The 13652-nt window shown below is 38.5% G+C and overlaps 2 protein-coding genes and 1 long non-coding RNA gene across 3 annotated transcripts in view; 1 reads left to right on the top strand and 2 right to left on the bottom strand.

The window, feature by feature from the left end:
* LOC309499915 (zona pellucida sperm-binding protein 3-like) overlaps positions 1-6414 on the bottom strand; it is a 95064-nt gene extending 88650 nt beyond the window's left edge. Inside the window, exon 1 of the mRNA XM_082171451.1 lies at positions 5789-6414. Within this exon, the coding sequence (XP_082027577.1) occupies positions 5789-6187 (399 nt within the window). The 5' untranslated portion in view covers positions 6188-6414. The remainder of the gene's footprint in view (positions 1-5788) is intronic.
* LOC309500016 lies at positions 4200-5162 on the bottom strand. Its single transcript, XR_014206443.1, has 2 exons — positions 4453-5162; positions 4200-4408 (listed from the first exon to the last, which is right to left on the bottom strand). It is a non-coding gene; the product is annotated as an uncharacterized lncRNA (long non-coding RNA).
* Positions 6415-9384: 2970 nt separating the features above from the next.
* The window catches only part of taf6 (TAF6 RNA polymerase II, TATA box binding protein (TBP)-associated factor), a 52148-nt gene continuing 47880 nt past the window's right edge, over positions 9385-13652 (top strand). The window contains exons 1-6 of the mRNA XM_082171446.1: positions 9385-9720; positions 11062-11225; positions 11754-11840; positions 11984-12137; positions 12380-12436; positions 13014-13133. Coding sequence (XP_082027572.1) covers positions 11070-11225; positions 11754-11840; positions 11984-12137; positions 12380-12436; positions 13014-13133 — 574 coding nt within the window. The 5' untranslated portion in view covers positions 9385-9720; positions 11062-11069. The remainder of the gene's footprint in view (positions 9721-11061; positions 11226-11753; positions 11841-11983; positions 12138-12379; positions 12437-13013; positions 13134-13652) is intronic.

Genomic DNA, 13652 nt, shown 5'->3' with positions numbered 1-13652 from the left:
AGCATTTATACTTCTGCGAATGTCTGTGTTGCTCTGCAGTTACACCGCCGAAACGCTAGTTGGCGCGGGTGGGTTTTAATGTTCCAGTTCCACTGTGTTTACATTCCTCGCGGCTGTTTTGAGTTTAGGTTTCTACGAGCAATGGCGACTGAAGGAGTCATACAGATGGCTGTATTTCCGCACTTCTTCAAGCAATCTCTCGGTCACTTGGTCTATTTCCATGGCTCTTCACTGATCTTCGGAATTTAAAAATGGCGGGCGGGCGGTGCAGAGTGCAGAAGATCATTCCGGAAATGGGTAGGAGGAAACGCGATGCTATCCAGCCGACCAATCACAGATCTTGCGGTCCGCGTCGCCGCGACGCGTAGTTACATTTTTGAGGAGGTGCGCGTCAGGGTACGGCGAAGGGTACGACGTATGGTACACGTCAATGCGTATGCTACGCCGTACCTTCTACGCGCACCCGACGCAGAAGTATAAATTGGCCTTATATTAGGTCTCTACGCTGTAGGCAACGCGTTGGTTTTCATTTATACTTCTGCGTCGTTGTCCGCGTTCACGCGCGCAGAGGGAGCATGTGAAACCCGAGGGAGCAGTCCTAGCAGACCAATCACAGCGCTTGCGTCCGCGTAGAGTTGACGCATTGTTACATTTTTGGAGAGGTGCACGTCAGGGTACGCGCGCTACACACAGCCTACGACGTAGCTACGGCGTAGTTCGACGCAGAAAACAAAAAGCAGCAAGGACTCAAGGAAGCGTCATATGATCATTTAAACGAGTTTTATGACAAGGTCGGTGAGGGTGGGAAAAATCTGACACATAGCTTCAGTGTTAAAACCACTGATCTATATAGAATGACATAGATCAGTGGTTAACTGATAAAATAATTGTCTGTGGTTCTATATGGGCTGTGGCAATCATTTTGAAAAATAATATCTCGCAGCAACATGGAAAAAAAGAACTATGAACTAGTTAATTTTTGGAACTGTGAACTTAGTTCAAAATTTTGAGTAGAACTATGAACTAAACTAGTTCATTTTAAAATGTGTGAACTGAACTTTGAACTAGTTCATGTAGAAAGTGAACTTTCCCAACACTGGGCGCAGCCATCTTTAGAATATTGTCTTTTAACTTCCGTTTTTGCGGTCGCTCTGTATATTTCTATGGCATTGCTGTCCAGGAGTAATTAGCTTTTGAAGTGTACTTGGGTCATTCCTGGGATTCGGTAATATTTCAGTCCCCTAGATTTTAAAAAGTGGTGGTTCACCAAAATGAAATGTTAAAAGCTTTTCACAATACTTTGTTATGTCCTTTATAATGAATACAAATAATTATTGCATTTAAATAATTTTTATCATTAAAAAAAATCTTATTTCTGTCTTAAAGCAAGCATTTTGTCATGTCCCTGAGGTTCTTCGCTGAATTTGTACTTGGAAAATAATTAATAAAATGTGCACAGTGTCTATAATTTTCGGCAATAATGCAAGTATTTATTTGTGTTCTTTGCTTTTGAAAAGAAACATTTAAAAAAAAATCAAGATATTTGATAAAAAACAACTTATAAAGTTACGTCCCTCAGTCTGAACTCAACCCCGTCACGCCAACCATTCTCCGCCCATAATAATATAGACTCCACCCATATGTGACATCATTCACAGGAAGTTGCATCATTCAGCTCTCTTCAACAGCATGGTGCAGAAGAAGATGAGTGATATCACACTTTTTATTAATTTTTTGAGGTGTATTATAGTCAGGGAGGGTACTGTCAAGCTTAACAACTCAACTCCATCACATACAATTAAGATGGAAAATTATGACTTTTCAAAATTTTATTTTAATCCATAAAAATCTAAAATATACTTATTTCATTGGCTGCCATGTGGCCCACTCTTCTACACCACATTAAGAGCAGTGGCCATTTTGAGCAAAAAAACTCAACCCCATCACACTCAACCCCGTCACATATGTCATTGTTTCGGGGTTGTAAACTTTGTGACAGGGTTGAGTTATTCACTTAATTTAATCAATGATTTCAATTTAAACATTTTATTATTATTTTTTATTTCAGTAAATATATTATTACCAAAATCAAAACTCATATTTTTGTTATAGATAAAATATTTGATGTAATGTGTCCACTTAAACTTCAACAGTCATTGAGATGATTCCAGCTCCACAACATGTGACATCTCACCATGTAGAGGTTCTGAAGGAGGTTTGGGCCAGACTCTCAAGATAAAAGCCTGAATAAAGTGCCTCAGCCACACACAGACACACAGACACAGACACAGAGACACAGAGACAAACACAGAGACACAGACACACAGACACAGACACAGACACACACAGAAACACAGACACAGAGACACAGACACACACAGAAACACAGAGACACAGACACAGACACAGACACACACAGAAACAGAGACACAGACACAGAGACACAGACACACAGACACAGACACACAGACACACACAGAGACACAGACACAGAAACACAGACACACACAGACACACACAGAAACAGACACATACACACAGACACACAGACACACAGACACAGACACACAGACACAGAGACACAGACACAGAGACACAGACACAGAGACACAGACACAGAGACAAACAGACACAGAGACAGAGACACAGACACAGAGACACAGACACAGAGACACAGAGACAAACAGAGACAAACACACAGACACAGAGACACAGACACACAGACACAGACACACACAGAGACACAGACACAGAAACACAGACACACACAGACACACACAGAAACACAGACACACACACACAGACACACAGACACAGACACACAGACACAGAGACACAGACACAGAGACACAGACACAGAGACACAGACACAGAGACAAACAGACACAGAGACAGAGACACAGACACAGAGACACAGACACAGAGACAAACAGACACAGAGACAGAGACACAGACACAGAGACACAGACACAGAGACACAGACACAGAGACACAGACACAGAGACACAGACACAGAGACACACAGACACAGAGACACACAGACACAGAGACAAACAGACACAGAGACACAGAGACACAGACACACAGACACACAGACACACAGAGACACATACACAGAGACAGACACAGAGACACACAGACAAACAGACACAAAGACACAGAGACACAGACACAGACACACAGACACACAGACACACAGACACAGAGACACAGACACACAGACACAGAGACACATACACAGAGACAGACACAGACACACACACACACACACACACACACACACACACACACACACACACGCACGCACGCACACACACACACACACACACACACACACACACACACACACACACACACACACACACAGAGACACAGAGACAAAGACACAGAGACAGAGACACAGAGACAGAGACAAAGACACAGAGACACACAGACACAGAGACAGACACAGAGACACAGACACAGACACACAGACACAGAGACACACACACAGAGACACAGAGACAAAGACACAGATACACACAGACACAGAGACAGACACAGAGACACAGACACAGAGACACACACACAGAGACACAGACACAGAGACAGAGACAGACACAGACACACAGACACAGAGACACAGACACACAGAGACAGACACAGACACACAGACACACAGACACAGAGACACAGACACACAGACACAGAGACACATACACAGAGACAGACACAGACACACACACACACACACAGAGACACAGAGACACAGACACAGAGACACAGAGACAAAGACACAGAGACACAGAGACACAGACACACAGACACAGAGACAGACACAGAGACACAGACACACAGACACAGAGACAGACCCACAGAGACAGATCCACAGACACAGACACAGACACAGACACACACACACACACACACACACACACACACACACACACACACACACACACACACACACACACACACACACACACACACACACACACACACACACACACAGACAGACAGACAGACACACACACACACACACACACACACTGTGGTGCCTCTATGAATAAATATGGATTAGACCCTTTTTTTCTTTACATTTGTTCAGGTATTTTATGCAAATGTTCATAAAGTAACTATTTTAAAATGTTGGAATTGTTGAGTGCGTGCAAGAGTCCTGCTTATGTTGAGTTTGTGTTAACATGGCATTTTCTTTTGTAAATGACCCACTGATTGTTACTTATGTTATTATGAACTTTTATCTGCTGCAGTTTTGTTTTATGTTCCAGCACTGAGGAATGTTTTAGACACTAGTGAATTTACCTATTGTGCCCATTTGATAAAAGGTTCTGTTTGGTAATCTATTTTTGTTTTTTGTTTCCAAAAATATTTGAAAGTTACTAATGGCCGTACTGTCTGCAGTAGTTTTCTTTGTTTAAATTCTCACTGCAGTTCAGATAGTAAAGTAAAAACGAAAAAAACTAAATATGACTATGTCTTTATTACATGGTTGCCTAAAATAAAATAGTGTTTTGTTTGAGTCTCAAAGAGGGATTTCCGTATTAAACAAATACAAATTAAAAGTAGGCCAATGTGTCCTTTCAACCCTGTTACAGTATTCAACCCCATCACAGTATTCTCAACCCTGTCACATTAATATTTTTGGAAAATAAAATAAGGAAGACAATTAAAAATTAAAGCATTTCTTGCTGATTACCACCCGACATGTTAAGGGCTAACACAGTAAAATTGTGGTTTTAGTGAAACATCTAAATTAAAAATGTTCTTACTAAAATAAAGAGACCACGGACAGACAATTTGGATATTTGTAACTTCCATCACATACAAATGTGAAAATTATCATAAATGTTACATTTGAAGTCATTGAATTGGTACGAGGGACACATGAGCAGTATGTAGATGTTTGTTTTATAACAAGTTTTGTGTAAAATCCTGTTTAAACTAATTCAATTTTGTCCGTTACGGGGTTGAGAATAAAAGGTGTACAAATCTGAAAAAAAAAGAAAATAATAAAAAGTCTTTAATGCCTGAGATGGGAAAATATGATTTTTTGAAGGTTTGATATGTGCCTAATAATGTGGGGTATTTAGAAATGTAATCATATGTAGTTCAAAAATTAAAAAAGTCCAAGTTGAAATATTACCGAATCCCAGGAATGACCCACTTAATGTAAAGTTAACTAAAGTTATCATGATGACTGTAATGTTTAAAGCAGATACGTGTTAAACGTCAGTCGACCGGGAAGATTTTAAAACGAGCCGTTCATTCATAAATACGGCAAGATCGCTGTGAAAATACAGACCAGAAGACAGAACACAAAAGACAACTAACGCAGCGCTGAAGGGGCGGGGCTACATAAGTGCACTCATCTTCTTTGTTTTTAACGGCGGGCGGGGCGGAATAAGGTGAATAGTGCACTCAAATGCCATACACTTGGCTATATAGGGATTAGTGAACACACACACTATTACATCAGTTTCTTCTTTCGACTCTCTGATCGGTGTAATTTTCTGCACAGCATTTTGAACAGCATCATGGGTAATGTAGTTTTTCACCAGAAATTCCGTTGTTAAAAACGATTTTAAAAAGAACATACGAAATACAAAAGGCCTTTAAATACGAAAAACACGAAAATGTCAGACTCAGTGTGCAAGGACTAACGTTACCCTCAAACATACCCAGGTATTTAACATAACCTTCTTTCTGGAATAAAGCCCAGATGAAATTGCTCTTTAACAGATTCTGACCCAAAATGAAGATCTACAAAAAAAGCTTGAATTGCTCATACCCAGTGTTGTGTGCCACAGTCAGTGAGCTCAGCTGCTAGGATGTACTCGTTATTGGAGAACGCGGTCACTTTACACGAAGGAGTGAACTGACTGTCGGCGCCAAGCCGCAGCTCTGAAGCATCCACAGGTAAATCAACGTCAAAGAGGTCAACCTTAACCGCGATCTCCATGTAATTCTCGTGGCAAATCACGCCTACTGTTTTGACACGTGTGATCTGTCTGCTGGGCAAATCTTTTGCTTGATTCCAGAGGTGCTTGATTGGGAACGGTTCCCTCGTTTGCGACCGACCGGATGGAAAGGGTATCGGAGGGTTAGAGCTCAGTTGAGAGGTCCTTACATCACTAAACTCTGCTGTCAAAGTCAGGATCAAAAGATGAAAGATTAAACGTTCCGTCATCGTCCTCAATTAATTTAGAGAGCCAAACCTGCAAGCTAACCCGCATCACCTAGCAAGCATCCGGCCCACTTCCGCTTCTTTAAATGGTCAATTAACACATTTTTGTATGAGTTCCATAATCACGGGTTAATTAGGCGTTACACTGCTGAAAGTTGGGCAATAATTAAAGTGACGAGAAAACAACCCCTCCCACTTGTGCAAAAAAAAGTCTAGAGAAAATTCACTTTACATCCTCCTTTGTTTTTTGTTCTTTTTTACATCGTTTCTCCCCTAACCCCCACCCAAATTATGTAGTTGGTATGTATCTTTTGTTGATTTGATACATCTGTTCTGTTTACATTTGTGATTTTGACCAGTAATAATTTAGAAACACTAGGCTACTGTAACGATCTTGTTTGAGAAACATATTTTCACATTCTACACTTTAATTTTGTATGAACAAATATTTCAACAAGTGAATATATTTACTTGGGGGAAATGGCTGTTGATTATTGTAGGCATGAGTAGATGTTGATAGCGGTAATCATAGTTATGTATACGTAGATGCCTCATTCGACCGCTCCCGATACTTATGCGCGCCCGCCATCTTGCAACGGTCAGCGTGTCATCACTCACAATAAGAATCAATGATGCCACATCATTGCGCTCCTTATGGTTGTGAAACCGCCAAGATTTAAATTCCCAAAGAAATGGGATAACCTTCCTCAGGTGGTAATTGTTTTTATATGTATTAAATCCATATTACATGTTTTTACTAATGTAATTGTAATGTTTTTTAGTGATCGTGAAATTAAGCTTTGTGAAGCACTGGGGCTTTCCACATCGACTGTATCAAAAAATGGTTCATTAGGCTACTCGATGCTTTTCAACACGTTGCATACTAACGACATCTTGTGGTCAAAAGGTGGAAAAGCTGCCTTTCTGTCCCAGAAGACCTTTATTATTATTATTATTATTATTTATTTTTTTTTCTCTATAAATCACTTTCTGCTCTGTAAACCACAAAGCAATACAATTAATCCTCATAATTCATGTGTTAGTGTTGATGTAGTTCTTATACAATGTATGAACAAACAACTGTATGAATTAATTTATGGAAAAAAAATAAAATAATAAATGGGACTAATTCACTTGTACAGAAACAATTCTTATGAATCTGCTTTGGTCTACAAATGAAGCCTTATTCACATAAACTTTAGCCTCAGTCCTAATCCTATGAGTTCATAGGCAATGCTCATGGCATAATCCACAAAAATTGTTGTGGAATGGTGAAGTGCTTGTGAACTGGGTAGTGAAAGTGCTTGTGAACTGGGGAGCTGACATTTTATTTTGTGGGTAATTTAATAAATTAATGTTTTTTTATTAAGGAACAGGACTTGTTCAACAGTGTGAGGGCTACGTCTATTTCTTTTCTTTTTTTACTACTGCCGAAGGGTACCGTATGACACTCGAAACCTGGGCCCTGTCCCAAATGGCACTCTTTATGCACTTTCGGTCTTGTGGACTTACAATGGCTGCCGCATGCGCGTGTCCGTTAGACCGGCGTAGTAAGTCCCATTTGTCATTTTAGGCCTCAGAAGGGTGCTCGCGAACGATATGCGCCCTCGATGCGCACTTTTGCCAAGCCTGCACTGATGCGGGCTCCGCAGCAGACTTCTTCCCGACAGACAAAGCGGCATAACGTCACGAAAGTGCGGACTCGTAGGAAGACCACGAGTGCTTAGGGTGCCATTTGGGACAGGGCCCTGCTCAAGGGGTTCGTGCTATTTTTGAATCTGAATCCGAAGCAGTCACGTGACTGTGTGTGGACGAAGCTTCGGACGTCACAAATCACGTGGTTATGTCAAAACGAATCAAGCTCCGATACACTGCTTCAATGTGTGATGTTTTTTGTTTTGTTTTTGATATAAGCTTCGAAGCCTCGGTGCACGTCACATCACTAATGTTTTTACTTTTACTATGGTAACTTAGTTTTGTCAGCTGACGCCTTTGTCTTGTTGTATTGTGTTGGTTTAGCAAAATCATCTGCTGAATTATATTTCATATACAGATATTAGGCTTGTTTGAGATGAGCAAAATCTGCGCAGAACCGATCACCGGTAATCACCGTGAGATGCATGCCGGTTAGAAATGTGTCCTAGTGCGGTCCGCCTTGCTCTGATGTCATGCTGACGTATGCCAAAAAATTCTCGCGAGCGCAAGGCAGACGTGTCGAATTCTGCAGTCGAGCGCAGTCGCTCTCCACCGACTACGCTGATCAAAAGCATGATGGGAAACGACTTGCTTGACGACACAGCTTAATGCTCATAGGTTTAAACAAACGTGATGTATTGTTCTCTTTTAAACTGTTTGATTTTAAAACTCTGATCTCATGTTCTTATGTGTATAAATTATATGTGTATTTGTAAATGATCCCAAACTCTCTGACAGTGTGATCTATGGGTTATTTGATTGTTGTCATATTTATACAAATATATAAAATATGTCTGTAATTAAAATAAAAAATGATTGATAAGCACGTCTTTGGTATGTTATCAAATGGGTGTCTTGTTCATTATAATTATTTTCATATAAAAGCAACAGAACTTAAATTACATCCAGTTTATTAGCAACACGTGAATATCCCGCGATATCCAACTTTGATCTCACGGGTGGGTGTCAGATCCACTGCGAGAAGAGAGAACTGTCCGTCTTGCCTGCACTTTTTTTCACTCCTCCCCTCACTGCAGCCGCCTACTCTCACATGCTCGCCCTGTCAACTTGTGTGGAAACGAAGCTTCGGACGTCACAGATCACGTGGTTATGGCAAAACGAATCAAGCTCCGATACACTGCTTCAATGTGTGATGTTTAAAAAGCTTCGGTGCCGACCGTCACATCACTAATGTTTTTACTTTTACTATGGTACCTTAGTATTGTCAGCTGACGCCTTTGTCTTGTTGTATTGTGTTGGTTTAGCAAAATCATCTGCTGAATTATATTTCATATACAAATATTCTATCCATACATGCGTCTAACTACGGTTACTGTCAACTTGCTAGGTATATATATATATATATATATATATATATATATATATGGCAGCAATCTTCGGCAGACTGGCTAGCGGATGAACGAACCAATCGATATCATGAAAGATGCATAAAAATATAACCTATATACGTTGTTGTTGTTGTTGTTTTTTTTGCATAAAATATTAGCTATAGTTGTCAGTAAGTCGTTTGTCAGCTTCTTTATGAACTTTATTAAATGACATGATGCTAAAATGTGCTTTTTTGTAAATACGTGTATATGGGATTACGTTTCGATCCTTCATTCGCACTCTCAGGACCTTTCAGCAAATTCAAAATGGCGGAATTTCAGAAAAATGGTTCGGAGCTAAACAGGATATACCAAGTATAAATATAAAATTAAATACTGGGGTAAAATAAACAATTAGCTGCACGACCACAAAGTGAGCAGTTATCAATAACGGATTTGCTTTTTTTAAATTGGTTTTAATCGTTTTAACATTGCGGCATCATCTTTTTAAAGGTAAGAACGACATGCAGTTCAGTTTTGCTTTTTGTGCAATTTTATTACAGGAAAATGACTATGATTAACCTCAATTGTATATAAATAATGGGCCTAATGAGTTTTAAGATGCTTGAATATGTGCATAAAAAACTTTTTGACAGCGTAGTATATCAGTATTTGAGTAACGTTACTCAATCCCGCATTAAGTTTGCTTAAAATGTGTTTGAAAACTCATTAACTCGTTTTAGATGAATAAACTTTTCCGATCGTCAGGAAATATTTTCTGCAGCACAATGAAATCTGACAGACCTTTATAAGAGTTGAACATTGGAAGAGGTGTTGATGCTGCTTGATGCATTAACGTTACGGAGAATGGGTGTTTTGGATTCCTGTAAAACAAATAATTAAACAAACCAATAACTAGATATTAGACCCGTAGTTCTTCTCAGTAGGACTCTAATGATTTTTAATTGGATACAATGCTCTGGAAAAACTCAATATTCTAGTTATAAACTTTTTTGTTATATTTTCAAATAATTGTTATTGATTTTTATTTTATTTTTTAAATGCATGGATAATTTCCTATCATTACATTTTATTATTTGTAATATATTTGCTTTATAATCTACCACCAGTCACACTCCACTGTGAATATCTGTTTTGGCATCAGCCATAAAAGATTCATATCAGTAGACTACACCTAAGGAATAACTTGCTAGCAACTTGATTCCAGTTTCTATGACCTTTGTGAACAAATGTACAAATCATCTAGCCATAAACCTGTGGCCAATTAATACACAATGAAATATAGCACTCAATAAATCAACAATATGTGAATTCACATTGTAATGGAAAATAGAATATACAACTTTTTTTTTTAAATAACTTTTTTTTTAAATGAATTATTATTTAAAAGTATTTGGACTAAGTTGTGATAATAGATATAGAATATATGTTAAAAGATGCAGCTGTATAACTCCATGGCAACTATACATTCATTAACATAAATGTGCTGTAAAAGATGGCATTAATTATAAACGTAATACATTTTTAAAAACTTATTTTTAAAAATGTTTTCAAGATTTAGAAGTTGTTTCTAGAAAAAAATTAGAAAGCCAAAACAATCTCTGTTACTTTAATTTCCTATTATCACTGTAAATCTGCTTTGAAACAATCTGTATTGTTAAAAGCGCTGTTTAAACGAAGGTGACTTGACACTTGGCAGACCATTGTTAAAGTGATCTATTTCTGTTGCCAGTGGAAATGGATTGAAAGAGCTTTATTTACTGATGATGATGACATTGAAATTTGAATATATCTGATTTATGTTGTTGTTGTTGTTGTTGTTGTTTTGCATAGAGTGAGACATGGCAGAGGAGCGCAGACAGAAGCTGTGTTCAGTGATCCTCCCTACTGAATCCATGAAGGCGATGGCGGAGTCAGTGGGTGTGGGCTCACTGCAGGAAGACAGCTGTCTGGCCCTCAGCGAAGAGGTTAGCTACAGGATTAAAGAGATTGCACAGGTATTTATAATTGCAATTAACAATTTTGTTTATACTTACAGTGTAAGCTTATACATAAATTAACCCCCCCCCCCCCCGTCATCATTTACTCACCCTCGAGTTGTTCCAAACTTGTATGAACTACTTTCTTCTGCTGAACACAAAAGAAGATATTTATATTAAAGAATGTCGTAATCAAACATTTGATGGACCCCATTGACTTCCTTAGTATTGTTTTTTCTACTATACATATATATAATAATGATTATTATTGTTTAAATTGTCAAATTGACCCCGTGGACCCCCCTTAGAGGGTTCGAGGCTCACCGAACATTGTCTCAAAAAATTTGTTTCAATCACCCTTATTTGAAATATGCAGATTGAATCTAACATTTATTTTCCTTTTAGATCAAATGATCATATGATAGCTGGTTATAATAATCAGGTGATAGTGTAATTGTTTGCAGCAATGTGCATTCATTTCCATTTGAGAGATTACACAGAAAAGCTGAAGGTGTTGTTTAAGTGTTGATGTGATATCTTCCACAGGATGCACTAAAGTTTATGCACCATGGGAAGAGACGCAAACTTATGACTGGTGACATTGACCATGCTCTTAAACTAAAAAACGTGGAGGTAAGAACTGAAATGAAGTGAGAGTAAATTTGTTTCCTCTGTCTAACTCATGCTTGGTGAACTACAACATTCAGTACCCTTTACAAATTATTTTTCCTATGTAAAGCAAGTTTTTTTTCTTTAATTGTACTTGTCTCCTTTAGCCGCTGTATGGATTCCAGTCTCAAGAGTTCATCCCATTTCGCTTTGCAAGTGGAGGTGGCAGAGAATTGCACTTTTATGAAGAAAAGGAAGTGGATCTTAGTGACATCATCAACACACCCCTCCCTCGAGTTCCTCTTGATGTATCACTCAAAGGTAATTAACGAGCATTCCTCATATGAAACTATTTAGATGCAAACTCTATACCAAACCTAGTGAGTTGCTTACTTATATAGCATTATAGATACTGTCCTGACTTGTGTGTGTGACTTACTGTTCAATGTGCTTTATGTGAGGAGCATTATTTGCATGCTACGTTTGTTGTCTGTGAATGACATTGTTTCCCACATTAGCAAAACAAAAGAAGAAGAAAAAAGCCTGTTGTCTCTGTCTTTCAGCTCACTGGTTAAGCATTGATGGTGTCCAGCCTGCAATTCCAGAGAACCCACCTCCAGGTAAGAGTTTTCAGCCCTTTCTTTCATTTCTTTCAGTTGGTATATAGAGTAAGGGAATTTGTTTGGATTATTGTTCTGCAATAAAGATAAAGCTCATATTAAAACCACACTATTGTTGCAGTATAAATGTATTCTGTGTTTATTGATCAACAGGAAAATAAAGATTCAATGATTCAAACAGAGTTCAATGCACCTGTAAAGCAGCTCTAAAAAGCTGAAGTCAGTTCAGTGTTGATTCAGTTCTGTTGTAGAGATCATCAATTGTTAAATTAGTTAAATTGGGCTATAAAGCAGCTCTGCAGAAACCAGTGATGTCATCGTCCAGCTCAGTTCAGTTCTCATCAAATAGTGTCAGTGAGTGTAGTCAGATCAATAATATTGTTGAATATCATAATAACTTGCATACATACTGGTAACTAGTTAATACTATTCCTATTAACTAGTATTAACTTACATACTATTTGTGCATTAGACCAGTATATACTGTACAAGTTTGCAGTAGTACACTAGTATCCCATTTCTAGCTTATTACATGAAAATACATTAAATAATTTTGTGATTTCTTTATCCTACTCAGCCCCTAAAGAGCAGCAGAAGGCAGAATCTACAGAGCCGCTCAAAGCTGTCAAACCTGGACAGGAAGAGGAAGGCTCTATCCAGTCCAAGGGTCAGGGTGCAACCTCTGCTGAAGTCAAAGGTCAGAAATTAGTTAAGTTAAAAAGGTACAGTTGCAATCAGAATTATTGAACCCCCCTGCCCTGCAAGACATTCTGGTAAATTGTATGAAAACACTTCAAGTATAGCATCAGTTAACCATCATAGTAAGTTATTAATACACATTTGTGATTCTGAGAACATTAGGTTGAGTTACTGAGTTAAAATAAAACAAAAACAAATATGTATCAAATATGGCTGTAAACGTCCATATACAAAATTATTCAACCCCCAAAATCAAATTTTGTAGGGAATTCTTTACTCTTTATAATAGGGGTGTGCGATATGACGATTTTTGATCGTGGACGATTAAAATGTCTCCACGATCTGCTTTTGAAGAAATATCGTAGTATCGCGCATTATCAGTTGCTGTTCTGGCGCCTCTGTCCCAACATACTGAACAACGCGACGTATATTCAGATCAAATGTTAACGCAGCGGAACGGGACACTACAGTTCACAAAAGTTCATAATTTGCATGTGCTTTAATGCCTTGTCGGTTA

Source organism: Leuciscus leuciscus (assembly GCF_965113295.1).
Source record: "Leuciscus leuciscus genome assembly, chromosome: 5".
Classification (NCBI taxonomy): Eukaryota; Metazoa; Chordata; class Actinopteri; order Cypriniformes; family Leuciscidae; genus Leuciscus; species Leuciscus leuciscus.
The sequence above is the reverse complement of the archived record's forward strand: the minus strand, read 5'-3'. Positions and strand labels throughout refer to the sequence as shown.